Raw genomic sequence first — 25,837 nt, 5'->3', positions numbered from 1 at the left:
TCTAATAAAGCGCATGTTGCCTGGAAGGATTGAGCTCAAAGATCAAACAGGTGGTGATCAACATTGCAACTGTATAATGAACTAAGACCATAATTTCTAGAGTAGACACAAGAAGTAAATTATCAACTTGAAATCTCAAGCTCTCACAGTGTTCTCTTACTGCCAAGCTTCCCAATGAATTTAACCATTACTGAAAACTGATAATACAATAAATGTGAGGTCTGTTTCTCTAAAGGGTCAGTAACTGTATTACATGTTGCTAGACTATTCAAGTGCGACTGAATTGATTGAGAAACTCGTCAGTACTAGAAAGGTTACAGGGTAATCAAAATAAATCTATTCGAAACGTATACAAAAAGTGAATAATGATGAGAGAGCAACTGATATTTGATATTTTCCATGCTACAGCTCCAGTTGAGTGAGTCTTGATCATCAAACACAGTATAACTTACTATTTCTTTGAGAGAAATACCTAAACAAAGGATGCATTGTAACTCGTGACTTCTAGATAAGGTCAAGCCGAAGCTTTGGCCGGTTCGGCTGTGGCTCCACAACCTCCATGTGAATCCTCACAGTCTGGAGGATGCTGTAACTGATGCTACCATCCATCTTCTTCACCTTCTGCTGTACCTCATCCACGAACCAATCACCCCGTGCCTTATCTCCCTTTTCTGTCAAGTAAACAGGGCCTTCTATACCATATCTGCAACATATTAAAGCACACACAAATTCCATCATAAAATCTCTGCTTCAGGGATTCAGCAACCGTCGGAAATCATTCTCCAGAACAAGCAGAAAACAGCAGCATTTGAGTACGGAAACTCATATAGGCGAACAGAAAAAATCACTAGATCTCCAAAAAGAAAATTTGTTTGATGGCCCACTGGGGCCACCCAGGAAGGGGAATGTAAGATGAAATTGGAGCTCCTAATAATCTTTCTCCACAATCTGAAAATGTTTTTGAGAATAATAATGTGTAATCATAGCCCAAAAAAATAAAATATAAAAGGCATAAGGCATACTTGGGCACGAATACAATAAAGCCATTGGATCTTATCTTCACAATTCTAGCCTCAGTGTCTGTAGGCCTGCAAGAGAAACAAAACTGCATTAAACAGCTTTCAAAAACAGAATATCTACTTGGGTAAGATCCGTGCTCAACTTACCGCTTCTTGAAATAGATGAGCGTATGGAGCTCCACTGATGCCCGACTAGCCATCTGGGCATTCCTATGCCTATAGTTCAAATCTGAAGAGATTCACAAATAAGTAATGACAGCACAAAGTAGCAATCTGACTAGGTCATTGGCAGCTTAGTTATCACATCATTGAGAGATATTTTTAAGACGTATAATACCGCAACCACAACATTATGATACAACAGCAACTTAAGAAATTTGAGGAAAACTAAAATAGGAAACCATAAAATTTTTTCTCAATTTAAGTTGTTGTAACCCCCCCCCCTCTTCTCTCTCTTCTATTTGGATGGTCAAGCTGAGGTAACTTTTTTCTTTTAAAGTGGATATTTGACTCATAGAAAGCTATTTTCTTTTCTAAATAAAAAGTAAATGTAAATATCTGGCCAGCATGAAATTTTCCATCCACACAAAGGAACAAGGAAAAAGTTGGATATACTTTCATAGCATTGAAAACAAGAAGAGACAAATTAAGATATTTTTCTATGAAGAACATGAATGCTCTTACTGTCAGCAATACTGGTGAGTTGGGGTCTGTCTTGGAAAATTGGTGGAAGCTTTAATATCCCTAAAGCTGCAGCGAGCAGCCTGTGCACAATAACATCTGCAGGAAAAGAAATTAACCCACTCAATTTCAGAAGTCCCAATTCCCCAGGTTGACATTCCCATAAAAGAAAATAAATCGTCTGTTCAATAGTTACCACTAACCTGCATATCTTCGAATAGGAGAAGTGAAATGAGTATAGATAGGTGACGCAAGTCCATAATGGTGAAATTCTGGAGGAGTGAGATCTCCACTACAGAAATAAACTGCCTGAAGGTGCAAAACAACAATTAATTGATACCCCATGAATGTTCCTCACTGCCAACAAGAATTAGCACCATTTTATACTAATTCAAGTGACAATACCTGAGTCATGCATCTGGTTGCCAATATCCTCATCAGCTTATTGAAATATGGATCATCACCCTATCACACATTTTTAAAGGCATAGGTTAGAAATTTTATTTCTTAAAAGAAATGGGGAGATGGGGTAGGTACACATATGTACTCAGATAGCATATCTGTATTCCAAGGAGAAGAGGGGGGAAAGAGCACAGCAAATCCCAGAAAATGTCCAATAGACGTTTGCCTGCCAAGATTGTGTACGTGTTTGATCCTCTCTTGCTGTCGGATGGTTCTTAGACAAAAGAATGGACAGTAAAGACCAAATCATCTCTTGAGATTGCCAAGTTGATCTCCAGTAAATGAGTTAGATAAACAGAGGGTACCAAGTAATATTTTGAGTTATGCACATATACCTTGTTAATATAACTATTAGCTATTGAATATTGGTTATTAAATGAGTTAGCATTCTATTATAGGTATTTTTCATTTTTCCTGTAGTCCCAGTTTTTGGCTCATGCTAGCCTTACAAGGAAGTTTGTTATCTTCCGTTGTCATGTACACATACCTTGTTAACATAACTATGAGCTACTGACAAAAATCCGTATCCGATGCCGAAGCCACTCTCACCATGGTAACCATATAAACAGGGTAGCTAATCCAAAAAAACTCATATAAGTACATAATCTTACCACAGCACGATCAAGAGAATCAGCCAATGCTTTTGATGATGATGCATCCAAATCGAGACCAACAGCAGCAGCTGTACGCAGCAATGGTTCTAGCATCTCTTTTGTAGGACTAGGATGACGCCTGTGTGTGCAATCAAGAACTGTAAGTGCTTAATGACAGATGGATACCGGCAATTATGCAGTTCAAAAGAACAAGGCCAATAACAAACCAGCCCATTGGACTAGACCATGGACTGATATGTTTATCTGGTATAATGGGTCAGAAAGACCATAGACTTGGTACTTTTGGGGTTACTATTGTAATAGACCAATTCAGTTTGTCTCAGCATTACTGTTTGATGCATACAGGTTTAATGTTAGTTTCTATTTATTTAGTTGCAAGCTTTTTTTTAATGGACTTTCTTGAAGGATAGGGAAAGTAGGCCACAACTCAGCTATAATTTCAATCTCAAAAGGACACTAACGGTCCAAAGTATTCTCCTTACCATACCTAGGACTTTTCCAATTCTACTTGTTTTATTGATGTTATAAATATAGTGCTTCAATCCAGGGCTGAAACACTGCTAAGGTTCTCTATGGGTGCACAAGAGATATAGCCAACTTATAAGAGGGTAATGGAGTCTCATAAATGTGAGGTTTACAATCTAGTTAAAAACATGGGATGCCTCTTGCTTACAGCATTTGATTTTTCCCAGGCTCTCGTTTCTGCTTGAAACCAAAAAAGAAAAAAAAACGAAACTGTCCCCTTCCAAACATGAATACTCCGTTGCTCTAGTTCTCAAGCATTTGTTTTTGCATAAGATATCTAATCCACTCTTTGGACTCATATCAAGTGATATATCGCATTGCATTTGATATTAGGGAGGAAACTACTTTCAACTCCCCAATACAGAACCTCAAACTGCAGCAATAAAATGCATGGTCTAAACTGCATACACTATTTATACCAGTCCTCTGAAACAGAGGCCCTAGTTGACACCAACTGGAATGATGTGCAAATACCTTAGCAGTGAACATTGAGGGAAGTGTTTCAGGATTTTTTCTGCGACTGAAACATTAGCAGCAAGCATAAACTCCTCAACCATTTGGTTTGCTTCACGAATCTGGTACATTCCTGCAGAAAGTGTCCACAATAATTTATATGACTAAGGAAAGCCAAATAGACCAGAAAATAATGGTAACTGTGTAATACATAAGTTGGAGTTTACAGTCAAAGCATCTTAAGCCATTGGTAGATTTCTGTATGATGCAGCATTGTGGACATACAGCAAGAAGAGGACCAAAAAGAAGGCCAGGCCTAGCATCGCCTTTGTGTTCAATTACTTCAGTATTATTACTGTTCTGTGTATGTTTCACCCAAAAAATTTTTGTTTGTGGTTCAGTAAGTTAGCTAACTAGTACTCTTTTGTTACTGTTTAAACCACTTCTATTTGGGACACCCTCTAAAAGTTGCAGTGGACTTCTAAAAGGAGTAGCTGTTGTAATGCAATGCCAAAGAAACTCTGTTAGGACAATAGGATGAGGCCAGGTGGAATGAAGGTTAGTTAGGGATAGTTGAGATAATAAATAGAGGGAGAAGAGTGAGAGAATGAGGGTTAGTTAGGGTTAGTTGAGATAATAAATAGAGGGAGAAGAGTGAGGAGAGAGGATCGAATGTTTGGAGAGTCCTGTGGGCAGCCGTAGGCTTAGGGAACATTGTGAGGTGTTGGGGGTGACTAGCACCATAGAAACCAGTGTTATCTTGTTAATTCTAGCATTCTTGTATGGATTTTAGGAAGTATTAGTAGGGTTTTATCAATTGGCATCAGAGCAGTTCGATCCTAGAGAAGGATGGTATTGCCGCTGTTTTCAGGCACAAAAGATGTGCAGAGTTGGTTTCTTGAGATCCTGTTGTTTTGTTGGGAACGCAACATCGAGGATGACCAATGATTAGGCATAGCTCTCCAACACTTGGAGAGAAAAGCATTGGATTGGGTATACAAAAGGGCTTGGCCGGAGTTTACCTGGGCGAACTTCAGTAAAGCACTAGTTACTAATTTCAGTGATGGAGAGAATGCAAAGCTTCATCATATCGAATCTGCATTGGTTCTTGGAGAGGAGGAATGGCAGCACCACATCGATCAAGCGCAGGTAAAGGCGCAAGAAGTGGCCGATGGTTGTGATCGATTAGTTGCAGCAGTTGTTTCTCACCAAACCATGAGAAAAATGCCACATAGAGGGTTGAAGGTTGCGGAGGCTATTGATCTTAGCGGTAAAATGAAAAATGAGGGTCACAAGGGGAATGGAAGAGAGTCGGAAGCATCTGGCGGAAACCGGCAGGCGGCGGCAAAGCTTTCTGTTCAAAGGAAAGGAAGAAGAAGACGATGGAAAGTTAGGGTTTTTCGAATTTGTTCGGTTCACCTCAAATCGGTTCGTGGGTTTGGTTCATTCATTAAGAGCCATAACTTTGGCCCAACTCAGGTTCGCCCATCCTCACACTTAGGGCCCAAACGAACCAAATTTAAAGATTGGGCCGCTTGGTTCCCAAAGAAACCTTCTTGGGCCCAACCTATTTCTTTAAACCCCAGCCCATTTTATTCCATTAGCCCAATTCCCAACCTATCTTCCTTCATCCACACTTTTAAGTGTTTAGTCCTAGCCCATTCAAAAGAATTAATTTGGGTCCATTACGGTTTAATGACCCAAAACCCAACCCCTTCCATCAAACCATTACCCAGCCCATTTATCTTAACCCAGGGTTTAAATTGGAACCCCACCAACTCAAAAGACCTACTATGGGCTTTAAAAGACCCAACTAAAACCCACAATGGGAAGACGTTGGACCTGAGTCTTGGAATTGAGGTTCGCAAATGGGTTCTTATTGGTTGGGTTCTTATTGGTTTCAAGCCCAGCCCAGCAGTTTTGTTTTGGGTATTGTCAATCGAGGCCCAGCTTGGAAACAACCCATTGACAAAGCAAAACTGCCATGGGCATTTTAGGAACACTACTGTTCCTCCTCCTTCTAGCTCCAACCAAATGCAGTGTGAGGCTTGCGTCGCAACGGCAGCAGCAGCGGCAGTGGAAACTGAACAAATTGGCCACTGATGCCCTTCTTCCAACCACGTGCAGGTTCCTCGGACTTCTGCTAGGGCTGTGGCATTTGGAGTTGGGTTGTTTAATGGAAGCGGAAATCTTGGAGCAGGAAGGGATTGTGCTTTTGCTGTAATTTTCAAGGTTTTCTTTTTCTTCATATGGGCTGCTTACAGTTGCGAGGGTACCCAGAGTATGGGAAGCCAAAGAAGGCTATCAATCAAGATGCTGACCTAGTGTGTTTACTTGGCAAGCATGTAGAGGGCTAAAAGTCTTCAAAATTTCCATCACCTTGAGGACAAGGTGATTTTCGAGAGGCCGGTAGTTGTTAGGACCCTAGGATGAGGCCAGGTGGAATAAAGGTTAGTTAAGGATAGTTGAGATAATAGATAGAGGGAGAAGAGTGAGAGAATGAGGGTTAGTTGAGATAATAAATAGAGGGAGAAGAGTGTGGAGAGGGGATCGAATGTTTGGAGAGTCCTGTGGGCAGCCGTAGGCTGAGGGAACATTGTGAGGTGTTGGGGGTCCACTTGTTAGGAATAATGGATGCACAACCACGAAATGAGAAGAACACAAGCAAAGCACACAAGAGGGATTTAACATGGTTCGTCAAAACCCTGTCACGTCCACCAGAGAGAAAAAAGAGTTTCACTATTTCCAGGAAATCTCACACCACTCTCACACTCACAAAGTATTACCCTTTGTTTGCCCCCCATCCTTATCCTCAGGATGGGTTCCCCAATCCCCTAGAGGGATTAATTCCCCAATCTCCTACAGAGATTGATTCCCATAGGTTATCCCACAGAGACTATTTATAGGGAAGCCTAAAACCCTAATCCCAATGTAATTACAATTTTACCCCAGTATTAGTAATTGACCCAAACCTTGTTTCAATTACAAATACAACCAAAACCATAATTACATGGACCCATAGAATACAAGACACCCAAACCCAACAATCTCCACCTTGGCTTGAATTCTACAAACCACCTTGAAGAAAAGCGTTGATGATGTCTCTCTGCAATCACCAGTCTCTGTGTATCCACCACACCTTACCGCATGGCCCACATCCCCTCCTGGGATGCTTTTGTTACCGCCATCACTAAACCAGCATGGCGCACACCCCCCACTTGGGGTGTCTGGTACAGCTCATCACCGCTATATGACGTGACACATATCCCCTCCTTTTTGGATCTTTGCACACCTCCGGCGACGATCCACCGAACCTTGCTCTAATACCACTTGTTAGGGATAATGGATGCACAACCACGAACAGAGAAGAACACAAGCAAAGCACACAAGAGAGATTTAACGTGGTTCGGCAAAACCCTGCTTATGTACACCAGAGAGAAAAAAGAATTTCACTATTTCCAGGAAACCTTACACCACTCTCACACTCACAAAGTATTACCCTTTGCTTGCCCCCATCCTTATCCTCAGGATGGGTTCCCCAATCCCCTAGAGGGATTGATTCCCCAATCTCCTACAGAGATTTATTCCCATAGGTTATCCCACAGAGACTATTTATAGGGAAGCCTAAAACCCTAATCCCAATGTAATTACAATTTTACCCCAGTATTAGTAATTGACCCAAACCCTATTTCAATTACAAATACAATCAAAACCATAATTACATGGACCCACAGAATACAAGACACCCAAACCCAACAACTGGCACCATAGAAACCAGTGTTATCTTGTTATTTCTTGCATTCTTGTATGGATTTTGGGAAGTATTAGTAGGGTTTTATCAAACTCCAACACTAATTAATGGATATCAATAAATAGAAGTTTCTTTTTTTAAGTGTGTGTTCTCATTTTTTATAATTTTTCTTTTGGGCTGTTGGTTTCTTTTCCTTTCTTCTTCTTCTTCTTCTTCTTCTTCTTTTTTTTGGGGGGTGGGGGGTTGGTGTCATGGGAGAAAGAACTGGTGCTCTGGTCCTTGAATAAAGAAAGAGATGTGCCTAATCAAGGAATCAGTTGGTGTTAGATCCAACCAAGCACCTTGCAGTGGGAAGCCCAGTTTCATTTCTGATTTTCCCAGCATTTCTGCCATTACTAGTACTTATGTTTCTTTGATCCTATTTCCACCAAGAGTTGCTAATTTCAAGGTGAGATTTATAGCTAACTTACATTCCTAAACACAGAAGATCTTAACAGTCCACGGTCTTCATATTCTGTTTTCAGATTCAATGTCTGTTGGTTAATTCATGGAGTTGACTTCGAGTAGGAACTGTTTAAAGCTATTGAATATTGGATTCAGTCCTTATGCCTGATGACTCATCGCTTCTGTTTTAACAGTATTACATATTAAATCTAGTGTGAACTTAAGAATCTCTAATTGGATCTTTCTCAGAATTTTAATTTGACAGTTTCATCCTTTACCTACTATTAATAGGATTCCTCTCAATCCTGATCTAGCCATTAGATCTTGCTTTACTTTTCAGCAATAGTACGCATCACTACTAGAATATCGCACTCCAGACTGATATATAGAACACCACAGAAAATCTTAACAGGAATGAGATAACTGAGCTTTGGCACATAACATTTGCAAAAGGGAAAAGTAATTTCTATGGGTTCCATCGGTAAGGTTGCCTTGTTTGCACTCAAATATTGTGGACACATCATCAATGCCATAATTTATTAGCATTCTGAATTTCAACACCTAATTTTCCCATGTCAAGATATAAATTTGTGACAACTAACTAAGGGAGGGGGGAACTTGACGGATGGCAAATTCTAGCAGAAGAAGGGCCTCCCAATTCAATGGTTCTAGCCCTACATATGTCAAATATTAGGCATCCCACCAAGTATGTATGTATTGATACACATGTATTCAGACAATTCCATTTGGAATTAAAGATCGGAAATTGAACTTCCTATTTTGGGGGGAAAAAATTCTATGGTATTATCATGATCAATTTTACTAGCTGTATGGCTGAGACACTTCCATTATTGGTCCAATCTTCAAATGAGGCATTGATGCAGATCAAGTAGATCTGCTGGTGATGAGTGAGTGAGAGAGAGGAGGAAGAAGAAGAAGAACAGAATCTCAGGTTGTAGGGTAGTAGGAAAGGATAGGAAAGGAGAAAAAAGTGGAGAAGTATGGAAGAGAGGAGGGAATGAGAGCAGAGGCAACAACCTCATTCAATCCAAACAAACTAAATCCTTCAGTAAACCAAAACCACAAGGGTCTCTTAGAGATATCAAGGTATTTTCAAATTAAAATTAAATAAATAAATGATATCTGAATATATATATATATATATATATATATATATATATTAAGGCAGCAAAAAGTCTTCCATCACTTACACCTAGCATTATCAACGATACATACTAGATAAGATAACTTCAAAACAATTGTTACCTACTCCAGCCAATAAGGTAATAACTATAAAAAGAATTTTCCGAGTATAAATCTAAAAGACAAAATTCTAACTCCTAAAATTGGATTCTTGTTTCAAGTAGAAACACAACAGAACCATGCCTTGGGCTGAGAGTATGAGGGTAAACCAAACTTCACCCAAGTAACCCAACCATGGACCAACCATGTCCTGGATTATACATGTTTCAAGCTACATGGCACTTAGAATATCCTACATCTTTTGCAACCGCCAATTAAAAAGAAAAGAGATTGCCACATACAAGACATTCTATTCACTCATGGCTGGGGAAACAGTATAAAGGCCCAAAAAAAAAAAAAAAAAAAAAAAAAAAAAAAACAAGAAGAAGAAGAGGAAGAAGAAAAGAAAAGGAAAGAAAGAGCAGGCAGGCATCTTGTAAAAAGACAAATGCAACTATAAAACAGCTGGAACATGATGACACTGTATAAGATACTAAAGGTTCAACCTTTATGAGAATGTTTGAAGTCAGTTGTGCATTGGAGAACTCTTTACAGTTTACTCCCACTTTTTAGTAGCAAAACAGATATTCAGCAAAAACCAATATCATACCAATATCTAGAGGATCATGAGTTTCTGTATCAATCTGAAATTTGACTTCAGCTGAAGCAAGAGTTATAGCTCCTCTTTCAATACGCCTGAGCCTCATGATCTACACAATTGTATTTATAAGAGAATTTAAATGAAAATCCAGATAACTATCATAAAAGAGAGAGTATTAGTGACTTAAACCTATGACCAAAGAAGGTGAAGATATACACACACACCTTTGCTAATCCGTTCATATTTCGCAGATCAGTAGTTAAAGGATCCATCAAGCGACTGCCAAACATAGAAGATAAATCAACCTCCATGAATTATGAATGGTAACAGTTTGGGGGGGGGTCAAGATAACAGCAACTACCTATGTGAAGAGAAGTAATCTAAACTAGGCGTGAGATTATTTGTAACATGCATGAGTTGAGATTCTGCAATATCATGCTAATATCTGGGTTTGGCAGATCTTGAACAAGATCATAAGTGATACAGACCGCTCCAAGTCACACAAATACCATATTTCAAAGAAATTTTGACTTTCGCCTTTGAGAAGGGAAAACACCTTTCTAAAGGCTTTGTTCGACTTTCTGGGCAAACATCACCTCCAAGTAGTGATCAAAGCTTGAAAAGTTCAACATTGAAGCTCCCACATCTTTCATTCTCTCTTGATTGATCTCAATCACACTGCTAGGTATCCTTTCAGCTCAATAATGACTACTTTTTCCCATAAAACATGATTTAACCTTGTCTGTTGACTATGAAGTTATTCTATGAGATACAATTCCACCGATGCATGTATCGATGGAAGCTGAGATTTTTTCTTTTTGTAATTTTATTTTTTATTTTTTTATTTTCTCTAAAATAAAATGTTTTTCTTGCAGATACAAAATAAAGGGGAAAAAGAAAAAAGGACAAGTTTATTTTGAAATCCTAATGCTTAAATTATTTACACCTTCACTTCCATTATATGAGTTACTACGTTCTAATTCCCAAAAGCTATGTGGCTTAGCCTAGGGTAGAGCTCAATTACAGCATAGACCATCAACCTAGGGTCCAAAGTCAAAGAACCATTTTGAATTTGTAAAAGTTAATGTTTCCACTGTGCTTAGCAGGTCTAAAATAAGGTGGATTTCAGTTCTAAAATGTTCCCCACCCCCAACCCCACCCCCCCAAAAAAAATTCAAGCTGAGACAGGGGAAAGAGATACGAGCTCTAGGTATATAGGGATTTCATCATCTGATGAAGCCAGGGATGAAACCAACATCCAAAACCATGAAAACATGGTAACAAGCAATATCGCAAGTGCAAATATACTAAATCAATGTTAACGATTTACTTCATTCATTCTACCCCTAACCCTTCCACTGATGGTAAGACACCAGTGCTTTAGCATCAGAAACGAGCATGAAACATAAAGTATTATCTGCCCAAAGAGAAGTGAATACAGAACCGGGTGTTTTTAGAATCCACAAATTAAAATGGAAAAGAAGTCAATGCCACCCAGAAAAAAAATACAATAGCACAAAAAGACGAGGGAGGGAGATCACCTATCATCCATCCTGGCTTGAGCTTCAACATAAGATAATGCTGCACACGACTTAATGACACTTTTAGTGTATCTTGTAGAAATTATCTCTGCCTCAGGAGTCATTTCCTAAAATTCAGGCAAAAATTACAACCATAAATTTAAGATAATAAATTACCAAATAAGCCAAATCACTGCTGAGAAAAAAGAAGGAAAAAAAACCCTGAGAAAGTAGACTTTTTTATTTTATGGTGGTTCTCCACCTAATCATGCAATTATAGCATGTAGATTACATCCATCTGTTTAACACAAACAATGTAAACTTTGGATGACATTTCGAGTTGGTTTACTTGTTTCATTGCTGACGAACCCATGGAACTATCAAATGTGAGGTGACCGCTAAGGATGTAAAATCAGCATCTACGGTGGTGACCGCTAAGGATGTAAGATCAGCATCTACAGTTGAGTCGCACACTTCAGTTCCAGGCCCAAACATTCCACATTATTAAGGAGCATCAAAGATGTAATGCTTTTGTTGGGTATTGTCATTAGTCAATTGACAATCACCCCAACCAACGTAGGAGCACATCCTTGGACTAGTATGCCCAGACAGAGAAGAATGGATCTAACTTGAATATTGAGTCCAATAGGATACTTAAGGATTTATTTTCTTGTTTGTGATTATCTTGTAATATTTAAAAGTAGGATTGACGTAGGTCGCCACATCACCCCAAGAAGACTCCCAAGGCCTGCAAGAATAACTAGGCTTGCTGCCCAGCAGCCTAGGGTACTACCAGCAGCATTAGAAGCATAATCCGGCAGCAGAATGTTTTGGTAATTTTGGCAGTCCTACTCGAGCTCTCAGATGGGCCTGATTGTAATCAGGAGTTTGTTAGGAGTCAAAATCTGTTTTCAAATTGTTACTTAAGTCAGTCTAGGATGACACAAATAGAAGTCCTATTTAAGTTAGGAATCCTATTTAGATCCTGTTTTTTATGTTAAGTACTGTTAGGAGTCAGTAACAAAGGCTACAATAGCCAGTCTATGCTTGTAACAAGACAGCTTTGATGAATAAAATTATTAAGAGTGTTTGTTGCAGCAAGAGCAGGATACAAGTGGAGTTTAGACTTTAGAGTTCAGACTGAAGGAAGTTCTTTCAGTCAGACTGAGTTCAGACTGGTCTGCCTCCATTCATCTATCATCCCTTCCAGAGCTTTCTAAAACAGTTTAGTATTAATTGATATTAACTCTACACCTTGCCCCATTGCTCCTTGCTGTCCTTTTCCCTCCCTCACCCATTTGGCCATCTCTCTTCTCCCTCTTCTCCCCCAAACCCTAAATTTCATATTCCTCACTACCGTTCCCAAAATTCCCTTTCCTTAGAGATCCAACACCACCCCCACCCCCCCAAAAAAAAAAAAAAAAAAAAAAAACACTACATGCTCCCATTAGCACTCGATCCTATTCCCTGCCCCAGTTATCTTCTTCAAACCCTAATTTCCCAAGCCCTAAAACCCAGAAACTAGAATCTGAAACTGCACTCAATATAGTTCAGGTTCTTGTTTCAAAAACCCTAGGCCTATAACCCTAATTCAAACCCTATCCACCCAGCCTAGAAACCCCAAAGCCCTAAACAGCCTTGAAACCCTAGCTGCAGGGTTTGTAAGCCCTAGTTTGTCTTCTGATCATCAAGGATCTTAGTTTATTGGCCCTCATCTCAGTGAGACTACATCAAGGATAATGCATGAGATTGATTTCTTGTTTGAGGTAATCACTTAGTTTACCAGAGTTTTATGTTAGAATACATAGCAGTTTTTTCTCTCTCCCCCCCCCCCTCTAATTTTCCCCTCATATACTAGAATAAAATTTCAATGAGGAATACTTAAAACATAGGTTAGCAGTTAGCACTACGAGCGTTGCAAGCTTCCCCTCTCTCGTATCCCTATTCTCTCCCATGCCTTTGCTGCGATTGTGCCATTCATCTGTCTCTGCGTACTTCACTTTTACTGTCCGGTGGAAACTGTCAGCCAGAAATAGCAGCCATAAATGTTGACATCGATCTCTCTCAACTGTTCTCCTTTCTTACCAAGAGTTTTGAGTGTAGATCCTGGAGTTTAATCTCCCAAGACCCATCCACTTGACAGAAATTGAATCAGCAATAATGTCGTTCCTGAGTTTTCTGGCAGACCTGAGTTGCAAAGATTTTACCTTGTTTTATGATCTCTCCCGGATGTTTGTGTGGAATCCATAGGCCTGCAACCAGTAGAGTGAGTTTTCTCACTTGAAACAGATGTTTGGTCTCAGCACTTGTCACTTTCTTGATCTTTTCCTATCATATAGGAGTTTGAAGGGGATGGTGATAATGTTTCCAAAATATTTATGTCAGCACAATCCTCCTCTTTCCAACGTTACCTTTTGTTCTTCATTTAATCAATTGAGTCCTTACTTTATCTTTCATTCCAAGATACCCCTGATCAATGGACACAAGTCCTTTACAAGAGTCCTCCTATTTACCTACCTGCCTACCTCTTTCAGTTTGTAGTTAATTAGAGGACTGCAAGGAGCAATCCAAACTGGATCTTCTAGAGCCCAGGCTTGCATTACCCCATTGTAACCAACAATAGCACATACATGCATACGAAAAACATAAGAAAAAAATAACACTACAATATATGGCTATATCCCCAAGCAGAAGTAATACATCCACCAAAAAGGAACTGTAACACACTAAAGCGACACCTTTGCAATAGGTTAAACAGGGTCACCTTCTGTCTGGAAACTCTCCTAGATGACGTAAGAAGAGTAATACTAAAGCGACACCTTCTGTCTGAATTAGAAAGCTCAGTTTAGTAAGAAGAGTAATACCTAGTACAGCATGAGCCAGTGTCACAAAAAGTGTGGAAGTGCAGGAACTGCCCCACGAGTACATATGGATCAGTCAAGCAGTAGCTACATTTTGACCAAAGTTAACAATTTCACAACTTATGTTCAACCCAAAACACAAGATGTTGACTAGGTTTCAAGTTTTTCTTTTTAATTGAAGAAAAAACTATATGTGTTAAGGAAGGATAAGTTAAATAAAGATTCCAGCAGACAGCTCATGTTTTACCATAAACAATATAGCAAAGCATTTTATCTAACATGAGAGCGCAAACACAAAAACCAAACCCCACAAGAATTTGCAAATGCAGAAAATCTGCGTCAAATTGGGAATCATGTAGCTGCTGTTCATAATCCAAATCACATAGTTCAGCAGAAACTAAGATTTGCATTCTATAAAATTGGAAAAAGCTAAGATCATATAGTAACCATTTATTAATACAAGTCACAGAATTCAACATATACCATGTATCAGAATAAACATAACAATCAATTGCTACCTCTCAAGAGGTGAAATAAAAGTAATATTGATGCTCAAATGGATCTTTTCTATAGGCATACCCAAATAACAGAAAATGCCAGCCTCTCCACATCGGATCGAAGAGAACAAATATCTGCAAAGAAAACAACGGATTAGATGATGCAAACACAATGGCTATCACCAATCAATACTAGAAGAAACATTACCTTCTGTTAAAGGTTTTGGAAGCATGTCAATCCGGCGCTCAACCAGATAAACAGATGTTCCCCTTTGTGAAGCTTCATCATCAAGTGGGGTCCCAGGGTGGACAAAATTTGTAACATCAGCTATATCTAATTAATGGCATTAAAGAATTACAATATTTCAATTGTTTCTAATAGCCAATACGTGAAACAAACCCCAAGAAGCATAAAGAAAGAGTAACTTTATCTATGGACAGTAACCAGGAATATTAAACCATAACCGAACCACAAACTCATCAAAGGATGAGTTTGTGGTTCAGCCATGATAAGATTTGGAACACAAAACCATCTGGAGCTCCAACTGAACCCTTCAGCCATGATGTAGAGCAAGGTTGTCAAGGCGGTAAGGTGACCAAAGTGATTGGGGTTCAGACTAGGTGATTAGGCGACAAAGCAGCATCTAGGCGGCAATAAGGCGACCAAAGCGGTTAGGTCAAAAATTTTCAATACAACTACTTTCTATAATAAGCTAAACAAATATTCAATAGTCACATTCATCCCAAAAAAACAACCATTCAAGAATCATAATTATGAAAATAAATTCAAAAAAAGAATACAAACATAAGTTCATTTTATCAAACCATGGTTGTCAAAACATCTGCCTTGGACTAGGAGTTTACTGATTCATTGATTCTTGATGCTGAGTATGGCTCATGCTTCACATTCTGTTGCCAACGGGCATGGGCGCCCCTGAGCAAAAAAATAGGTCCTATGTCACTTTGGGCCTTGGAGTTTCTTTGTAATTTGGGCGTCAATTAAGCGGTTCAAAACAAGGTGGTTGAAAAACCGTCTTGCCGCCTAGGCGGACGCTTTGACAACCATGATGCAGAGTCCTCTTCTAGTTACATTGTGCAAATGGTCAAATGTCATTGGCAAATCAATTACTTCATGGGGCTGTAGCTTAGGGTTGAGAAACAACTAATGTAGGTCAATACCAAAACTAAGACACTGCTATCCCTCATTTACTCCACTGGAAATACCACCACAATGTCCTTATCAGCCACAAATCTCATGCACAGGGATGAACAAAACAACCACCACATACAATTATCAGTCAATGACATATCAGCAAACCAGGAAAAGACAATCAAACGTGCTACAATACTAAGCAATACATGGAAATAGTTTTTCCTCCAATAGAATCACTCTTTCCATCAAACTGTAGTATCAGCCAAGGCAGGACACTTGAGAGGAAGTTTCAACTGCTTAATTGAAATAACTGTAAAAGCCTGCATCCATCTTATCTGAACCATAGAATTGGCAACTGTCATTTCGCTTTCACAATGCAGACTTATCACAAGATGAAATGAAGTTTCAAGTATGGTAAGAGTCCTAACGAATAACTTGGGTCCATTTTTATCATTTTCAGTAGAATAAGATACTAAAGGAGTTTTTAAAAAAAAATGAGGATACGAACTCCCACTTCAAAATTTCCATTTGGAAGAGCTGTACAGTGTAATGCATCATCAATATCCTTGCATCCTGCAGAACCAGATGCATCAAAGTAATGTTATAAAGTGAATCATAAAGCCCAGGAGAGAATACAGCACAAAAAACATCACATGTAGCATGTGATAAGGGGGGAAATAATAAGAGATTTAGACAAACAAGAACTGAAATAGATAATACAATAGATACGTGTACTTCTTTTTTAATTGTTTTCGGTAGAAGATCCATGCACATATGACTCTATACCTGGAGGATCCACACTAAAAACACGCAAATTTCTCAGATCTTGTCTGTTAGGATTAGCCAAATCCATTGGAGACAGTGACCATGGTAAGGGTGGCAAGCAAGACAATACTTGGGCAGAAAATGGTCGTGAATCTATGTCATTTTCAATCAAGACTACCTGCATACATAAGATGATTAAGGTAAACAAGTAAGAACATCATATTTCCTACTATGATAGCCCAATAACACAGGGAAATTTAAAATGGAACATTAATAAATTATCTTTAAAATGGAACATTAATAAATTATCTTTAAAATGGAACATTAATAAATTATCTTTAAAAAATTAAAAATCTTAAAAAAAATTAAGGAAAAAGAGGTTCTGCATGTGGAAGAAATTACTGCTTTTTGTTACAGCAAACCTAAGTGGAAGACCCTAAAATTACTGCTTCTTGTTGTAGTGCACCCAAAAGGAATGAAGATTAAGCAAAAACTTGCCTCACTTTCAGTATCTCTGTCACCAATTTCACCCACGGTCCGCACATAATGGCCAGAAGGGTATCGAGATAAACGGTCCCAAGAATCAACAGCCACAATAATTCTCTTGTCCAGAAGATTCCCAAGCTGTCGAGTTTGAATTCGAATCTTAGGAATTCTACGATCTTTGGAGACAAACAAAGCATGAGCAACACCACCGTTACCTGCAGGCATAGGCATTGGCTCCAAAGATCCACAGTAACTGCATTAAACCATTTACTTTAGATAAGCAAAAAATATCTTGTCAACCGAAAGAGCTACCCTCCACCAAGAAATTCTTTCAACAGGTTTCAGGCATGTGTGATCAATAGATGAAAGGAAAGATCCCAAATTCAAGCTAAAACCTCATAAGTTCATCTATATATTTGAACGATAATCTACTCAGAATTCAAGCACAATATTCTCATCTGTTAACTGGAAGACAGTAAGAAGTATTTTTACAACTTCACGTTCACTGTAACATTTTATTACATTTAAGACACACCTAAACATGGCATTCTAACTTTAACCACTTGAATCATTTTCTACTGAACTTTAGGATCAGAATGGCATCAATGGGTGTCTACTGTGACCAAGAAATGAACAGAACTGCACAAATATCAGTTTTAATTTCTCTGAATTACTTTACCAACTCGTAGAAAAATATAGCCTACTATGAACCTGCTAACTGCAATGACAATAAGTAAGAAAATTCATCAAATAACAAAAAGACTGCTAGGAACTAAAAAGAATGCAAAAAGAAAGCATCATTCCAAAGTAGAACACCAAATAAAGAGGGAGAGAGAAATCATAATAGAACAAAAAGTAGTGCTCAACCAACCGTCAATTAGCTGGACTACACTTGAACTGACAACATAAAAGCTGTATTCCATAAAAGGTACATTTAAATGGCAACCAAACATCCTATTGACAATATGGGAGAGGTTCTCCAAGCAAGCAGCATATAGAGTTGATGTACTGAGTAGGGGTTTTAGTCCTTCATTGGTAGGGTATTGCATGCAATTACTGGACTTGTGACGTTGGAAGGACCTCTCAAACTTGAAGCTCAGGCTTTGGACGCCATTTGGGTTGTTTCTACACCTGCCACGTGACTCAGAATTGGGGGAGTCAATGCAGTGAGTGCACTCTACAGCCAGGAATACGAGGGGTTTAGCTCCACATTGGTCAAGTAACATGTTAATGGACGCCATTTGGGTTGTTTCTACACCTGCCACATGACTCAGAGTTGGGGGAGTCAATGCAGAGAGTGCACACAATAGCCAGGAATACAATGGGTTTAGCTCCACATTGGTCAAGTAGCATGTGAATATGGCTCTTCTGACCTTGGAAGGACCTACCCACCCTAAAGCTCAGACTTTTGGATTGGACGCTAATAGAGTAATAGGAGTGCACCAATGAGGAACGAGATGGTTTTGGAAATAGGGGGCATCTTCATAATTTCCAAGAGAGAGATGGACAGAGATTTTGATGCAGGGAAGTTTACAAATAATTCCACAACAAAAATAAAGACAAGGAGAGCATGCCTTAGTGGACCAAAACAGGCTTCCTTGCCTTTGATATTTCTGTTGATCTGGGTCTACTAGAATGTGGGATAGTTATTTAGTTGTTGATAGCACCCCATTCCTTGCTTTTCTTTTTCCCCCCCTTTTTTTTTTTTGGATCTATTGTTTTAGAAGTAAAGATGCTTTAGGACTCCCATGTTGGAGGTTTGAAGATTTCTTTTTTACATTATCTTCAGTTTCCTAACAGCTTTTTAATTTTGTAATTTAGTTTCATACATGTTTATATTAATTCTAGCCATAAGTTGTGAGAACCTAAGAGCTTCTCCATGGTTCTTACGAGAGAGAATTTATTTTGCCTCAACTTGGGTACTGTGAGACTTAGTTAAGTGAGAAGTGGAAACCCAGAAATCCTCAGGATCACTGGGATTCTAATGAAGGTATGGCGGTGGGAAGGCAAATGTTATATTCCTCCTTCCTATGCTCTGTTTTCCTTCAAGTAAGTGTTGTTGCATCTGTCCAATTCAAGTTTGTTGATATCCAAGTCCTGAGTTTTGGTTGGATTCATCACTTATCATTATTGCTGCCGTGCTGGTTGCATGCTGTTCATACTGGGAACTAAATCACAAGAAGAACCCTCTCAAAATTGACCTGGCAGATACCCTGGTTTTGAGACTCTTCTGCTGAAACCAACATTGTTTGTATTGGAGAATCTGTCCATCAGATTTCTCCCATACTTTGTGGCATCAAATTATAAAGGGGCCCTTTGACCAGTGTCAGCTTAATCCAAATCTATGATCTGCCAGGGTAAAAATTTCCCAACTCCGTCCTCTTCTATTTCCAGATTTCAGGATTCGATTTGACTTAATCCTACTGTTGAATTGTCCTGGTACTTTAGGGTATTACCATTCTATCAGCCTATAACCTTCTATCAAAAACTGAGCCCCACCCATAAAGGTTGAGTTTGACCCAATTAAAAAGGGGGTACCTAGTGCACGAGGTTCCTGTCACTGTGGATCTGGGAGGATCATAAAGCAAGCAGCCGTACCGTTGCTTCCACATGGAGACTGTTTCCAGTCTTGAACTGGAGAAACCTCACTGTTGACTTTGACCTAATAAGCCAATCAAATTTCTGGCTTAAGGTTTTCTTGGACTAGTCCAAGGGTGTATAGCTCTAAACATAGGGTTCATCCTACATAAACCCCATCCCCCACCAGGGTGCTCACGTACCTTTCGTGGTCAACTCAAATAATCTTTTCCTTAGTAAAGTATACAGACGTTCATCAGTATCGTTTTCCGATTGGAAGCAAAATTGAAGTGATGGTCACCAAAAGAAGCATCATTATAATCTTGTTGCAGAAAATCTAACTAAAGAATATATTTATTCAGCTAAACTTACGAGTTCCAATTCCGCTTGATAATACCAACAACACGCCCAGATGGACGACATGGAGCAGACTTTGCATCTCCAGTAGATCCTGGACTCGAAATTGTATTTCTAGGTGCATCATCAGCACTGTTTGGAGCTAAATGAAAATCTTCTTCCTCCTCATCCTCTGAAAGGGAGCAAAATGTTTATAAATCTCCGACTTAAAAACATATTAATGTGCATAACACATTGTACACACAGTTGTATGCTCTAAAATAATTTTAAAAGAAATTAAGCAGTATCAGTTACAATTGCCTAAAGATTGAAAATTCTTAACATGTGCTTTTTTGGGGTAAAATCTTAAATGTGCTTTGAATGATTCAAAATGTTTACAATATTGACAGGTACTCATATAATTTGAAATGCTAAATGATACAACAGATATAGTCAAAATTTATTACCAGTTTTAGTTAATTTTCCAACTAAATAGTAAATAGGAATGGAGCAATCTGTGAAATGCAGGTCTAGCCAATTTCTCAGAAAGTCAAAATTTTATTCTAAGTCTATATAACAAACAAAACAATAAGTGGCTTAACATCACAGTAATCATGTGTTGTTCATGTTACCCTTCTTGAGCTACAAAAAATCTGTTAGTATATGTATACCAATTTACCTTTATAATGGTCGCTGCCTCAAGTAGTTAAATAGTTGAATTAAGAACCAACTGGACTAACAGATGTTTAATGCATAATATGTGGTCACCTTCCACAGCCATTTCAACTTAACAGTGATTTGCAGAGTCTTATACATATTCAACACTTTATAGTGCACATCAAACTACATCAATCTATGTACCAACGCATTCAAATTTGTGTTTAAATATGTATCCACATTCCCCAGGAGATGTATGTATCCACATTCCCCAGGATACATCTCATAAAAAGCTAACTTACCATCATCTGCAATAGAAAGAGACTTCTCCTCGTGCCACTGATCTTGAGGTAAGAGCTCTACTGCCACTATGTCACCGTCAAATGCCCTATTCATGTTACCCCGACCATAGATAATTATTTCATCACCAATACTCTCACTTCCAACGTATGCTTCAAATGGATTGTAACGGTTAACACGAAGTTTTCCTTGATGGTAAATACCACGATGCAAGCCCGAAGTGATCTCCGACATGGGTTTGTGCTGTAAAAGATTGAAAACTTGCAATTCCAGTAAAAAGTCTCTTGAATACTTAAATCAGTCAAACATAGATGTAAGAGGACGTAACCAAGAAGTAGGCAAGAACATAACAGGAAACAAGAGTACCTCACTATGTATGATTTTCTTCTTAGAGGGCCTCTGATCTTCAACTTCCTCCATTGCTACATCTTCAGAAGAGGGCTGCACAAGGAGGTCAAGCAACTCTGGTTGACCCAATGATTTAACATATGATTCAACTGTAACAAGCAGAATGTACCACCAATGAATTTGTACACGATGAATCAGTTACTATCAAACAAATTATGCCATTGCAAAAATGAGATAATGTGGGAATACAAAGATGTTCTAAAAAATATCAGAAATAAACAGGAATAGCAAGTGACATAAAAAGGATGTGCAGTACCTGTCTCTGCAGAAATCCCCTCTTCATTGGCCTTCCTCTTATTTTCCCTGTCATTAGTTATAAGTAATACTTGCACATTGCCTCCAAGATGACTTTGATACCATTGAGTCGCCACACGAATTGCTAGATGCAAATTGGAATTTAAAACTCAGAAGTTGAAATTTTAAGGCAAAGTACCCCCCCCCCCAAACAAAAAAAAGAGAAAAGAATACAGCAATAATTGTAGACAAGATGCTTTGTTGAGGAACAAAGATACATGCTGAATCATTTCCCATCCACTCATGTCTACATGAATTCTAACTGTTGCTACCATTATTAACTTAGAGTTACTGTTGCATTATCGATTACAGTTATTGGTTATTAATAATGCAAAGAGATAATTAATTCCTTCTAGACTATTAAGATACACACACATAAGTAATTCCTTCTAGACTATTAAGATATATGTGTGTCTTGATTTGACACTCAAAATCTGTAATTCTGTCAAAGAGATCAATCTTGTTAACAAGGAAATGATTAATGGATGACATGCGATGCCCCTTCAACCTGATTTTCCTCCCTCTCTTGACTTGGAGACATCAAATATGATCCCAAACCAATACTTTAAAAAATAATAATAATAAAATAAAATATATAAAAAATAATAACAACCACTTAAAAAATCACATGGATTGAAGGGAGATTTGTTCTCCCATTTGTTATTACATGACTGGAGGACAATAGGACACTTTTCATATTGCAGCAGCAGAAAGTACTTCTGACATTGCAATCAAAAACCACTTAAGATATCAATGACCTTCATTCAATTTCAGAAAGTATAAAATAAAAATTGGAGGACTGAAGGAAAGAAAATTTGTCTTGATTTGCTCTTTTCCATTCTTTTCGTTTATAATGGCATTGCTTAAAAATATTTGATCCGGGAAGTAAAAAAACTGGAGGTAAAGAGAGTGGAAGGAGATGACAACGAATAATATTGCACAAGAGAAAATAGCATACCTCTATCATTTCGATCATTTGGACTTTCTCCGACCATGGCCTTGATATATGTGTCCCTGTGAAAGCAATGTCAAAGACAAGGAAAGTTTAAAACCAGAAAAAGGTAGCATCCTGAGGTTCACTAGTCGGTACTTCAAGAGATCAAACATTAAGTGATGTAACCAGGCCCAGCTCACATAAAATCCATCAAGAGTTGGACCCTAAAACAGACCCCAAAAGGTGCACCAAGGACTGGCCAAATTCTGTCCAGGGGTATTTTGGTCATTCTACCCCCTCTTTTTGGAGGCTACTCAGATGCAGACTACTGTCAGGAGTCCATATCTACTTTTATTGTTGAGTTTGGTCGTGTTTTGGTTAAGTTATTCAAGACTCCCAGTTTGGGTAGGAGTCCCAATTAGAGAGGGATTCCCTTAGTTAGAATCCACTCCTTTCAAGGATCCTGGATCCATATCTACTTGTGTTCTATAATTTGGTTCATTCCTTGATGAGTTATGATAGAGTCCTCGTTGGACTAAGAGTCCATGTCTAAGCAAGAGTCCCCAATTGGAATCCAATTTTCAAGTAGGATTCCTTCCAGAAGTTGGTTGCTTATTTTTGCAAGTTACTTTTGATTAGGAGTTTACTTGTTTTATTTGAGTTATGGAGTTGTAACGGGAACCTAATCTAAAGTGGATTCCCTAAATTGAGTCCAAGAATGTTTTCAAGTTAGATAGGCCTACTTTAATTTTCCTTCAATATAAGGCTATAAAGAGAGCCACCCCCTCATGTAAAAACCACATTTGACGAAATAAAAAAACTGAATTGAAGGAAGTTTGGAGAGAAATCGTGGGTTTCCCAAGGTAGGAGGCCTACAGCTGTATTGTGCTACTGTTTTCTGCAAATTCCAGACACTGCAAGTTTCTCTCTCCCTCTCTTACATTTGCGGCAGCTCTGGAGACCCAAGGATGTTCTGAAATTCTTTAAGAGACCTTCTCCCATCAAGTAAGTACAGCCCCAGCCCCTTCCAACCCCCAGTCCCCTACGCTAACCCTTGCGCAAAAGTCAAAACATCCCCACCCCTCCTTCATCCTTGCAGCACAGCAGCACCTCTCCCCTCCATTAAAATCCTAGTTCTTAATCCCTTTCACAGTCTCACTTCACCATTAGGATTGCACCCTCCCTTAGCATTATCTCTACTTCCATCTTCATCAATAGGCCTTCATCCCAACTAGTTCAGAATTTTCTGCAACATCTTCTTCCTCTAGTAACCCTAAACCATAGTTTCACTAAAACTCTCATAACTCCTAGACCTCTCCACCAAACCCTAAACCCTCTTAGGATTACCTTCCCCTACACATTCTCTATCTTTCCCTCCAAACCCATTCCCCTCTTAACCCTTGACCTCCTAACCCTAGACCCAAGGTTTGAAAGTGAAATAGGCTCGGCTCATCTGAAGGTCAAAATTAGTCAAGTACAGCTGCTGTCCACACTAGAAACTTAAATACAGAACTTTCAAACCCTAATTTAGCTAAGAACCCTAAGTCACAGGGTAAATTGGAGTTTTATCTAGCTCCTATTCACTGAGAACAGATTCTGACCAGACCTAAACAGTGAGATTTAGTCAAGTACAGCTGAGATTTAGACCCAAGGTTTGAAAGTGAAATAGGCTCATCTGAAGGTCATATTTAATCAAGTACAGCTGCTGTCCACACTAGAAACTTAAATACAGAACTTTCAAACCCTAATTTAGCTAAGAACCCTAAGCCACAGGGTAAATTGGAGTTTATCTAGCTCCTATCCATTGAGAACAGATTCTGACCAGACCTAAAACAGTGAGATTTAACCCTAATTGTACTGCTGGTTCTATTCGAGAGGATCCAGAAGACTGGCCCAGACCCTGGGTTACATCAAGTAAGAATTGGTACTAAACCAATGTATAAACCTCCATCTGATTACTTCTTCTATTCCACATTCCAATAGCTCTCCTGAACTCGTGTAAGTTTACAAAAGAAAAAAAAAGGCAACGAATACAATAAGGGGACGAGAGGAAGCAAAACCATCAGCTTTAATGCCATTGTCCAAGTGAGTATCGAAATAATCTAATTTGCAACAGAAACAATTAACTCACTTGTGGTGCTCATTGGAAAAGACAAAGAATTTTCGCATAGAATTGCTGCAAATGGCCCTCATTCTGTTGTAAACCGACATATTCTTATTCTTCACCTCTTCCAGCACAACCGAAAGTACAACCACGTCATCGATTGCCGGATTCTCAAGCAAGTCAATCTGAAAAAGAAACTAGCTAAGGTTCAAGACTGAAACTTGAAAACCACTTAAATTATAATCGAAAAACAACTTAAGAATAACAAAATAGTTGAACTGAGGAAGCATAACCTGATGAAGAACAACATTGGTATCAACAACAAGAATTGTTGAAGCAGATGAGCTCAAACGAGCAACTGAAGAATCGCACACTTTACAGATAGAAGCTCCGCAGTAGATATCATCTCTAAGGTAGTGCTCTCTTACGACCTGACAAGAGGAAAGAAACCCTTTTGATTCCTTCAAACAGAACAAATATGAAAACGTAGGGTAGAAAATAAATCAAGTATGATTCATACCTTGATTACTTTGCCTTGCTTCGTCTTCCGGACGAACGATTTGCTCTGCAACATCCTTATTATTCTCCAATTGCTTCCAAAGTAGTAAATCGACGGTTCAGAATTTCTTCTCCAAACAAAATTTCTTCTCCATACAAAATTTCTTCTCCACACAAAATTTCTGCCTGTTTGGTCTGTTTTGGTAAACTCTGCCTTCTTGTTTAAAGCTTGGCAAAGCTTACGAAAGCAGGTTAAAGGCGGAGGGAGGGTTAAAAAACGGAAACGGTGAGTCGGCAGATTCGGGTCCTGTGCCGGTTCCGCTTTACATCTATCGGGACGTGATCGATTTTAACATCAATGATCAAACCCTAGACTCTTTTTTTTTTTTTTATTCGATCAACCCTAAACTCTACTGTGGACTCGGTGACGCAAGATATGGAATGAGTTATACTCCTAGAGTTCTATGCGATCTCAATTTTGAAATTCTGTATTTATTTTTTATATTTATCAAAATAATTTACAAATATATTTTTTTTGAAAAAAAATGTATATTTATTTTATTATCCTTTTAATTTTTTTCACATTCAAAACTAGGGGTAAAGAGAAAAGCAAATAAATTCTAAGATAAAATCATATAAATAACGACTCTCTTAC

The 25,837-nt window shown here is 38.6% G+C and overlaps 1 protein-coding gene across 1 annotated transcript; it reads right to left on the bottom strand.

Moving 5' to 3' along the window:
- Positions 1-151: 151 nt before the first annotated feature.
- EMB2763 (ribonuclease II family protein) lies at positions 152-25,425 on the bottom strand. Its single transcript, XM_089157288.1, has 24 exons — positions 25,205-25,425; positions 24,978-25,115; positions 24,712-24,869; positions 22,605-22,660; positions 21,609-21,731; positions 21,311-21,441; positions 20,947-21,187; positions 20,024-20,180; positions 17,071-17,327; positions 16,610-16,798; positions 16,328-16,396; positions 14,879-15,004; positions 14,753-14,805; positions 11,334-11,440; positions 10,017-10,071; positions 9,802-9,901; positions 3,776-3,887; positions 2,774-2,894; positions 2,106-2,165; positions 1,904-2,009; positions 1,704-1,799; positions 1,167-1,248; positions 1,023-1,088; positions 152-703 (listed from the first exon to the last, which is right to left on the bottom strand). The coding sequence occupies exons 1-24, from the start codon at positions 25,256-25,258 to the stop codon at positions 505-507; spliced, it is 2,856 nt and encodes a 951-aa protein (XP_089013414.1). The 5' UTR covers positions 25,259-25,425; the 3' UTR covers positions 152-504.
- Between the last annotated feature and the right edge of the window lie 412 nt (positions 25,426-25,837).

This window comes from Hakea prostrata, chromosome 5 (genome assembly GCF_041222555.1).
Source record: "Hakea prostrata isolate BN-2017 chromosome 5, UWA_Hpros_2, whole genome shotgun sequence".
NCBI classification, from domain to species: domain Eukaryota; kingdom Viridiplantae; phylum Streptophyta; class Magnoliopsida; order Proteales; family Proteaceae; genus Hakea; species Hakea prostrata.
This window is presented reverse-complemented; position numbering and strand designations above follow the sequence as displayed.

Excerpts from the sequence above, each read along its gene's own strand:
- EMB2763 (XM_089157288.1), bottom strand. The coding sequence starts at position 25,258 with ATGTTGCAGAGCAAATCGTTCGTCCGGAAGACGAAGCAAGGCAAAGTA. Across the intron at positions 9,902-10,016 it reads ATATGAACGGATTAGCAAAG|ATCATGAGGCTCAGGCGTAT; the intron begins GTGTGTGTGTAT and ends ACAATTGTGTAG. Across the intron at positions 2,010-2,105 it reads CAACCAGATGCATGACTCAG|GCAGTTTATTTCTGTAGTGG; the intron begins GTATTGTCACTT and ends TTGCACCTTCAG.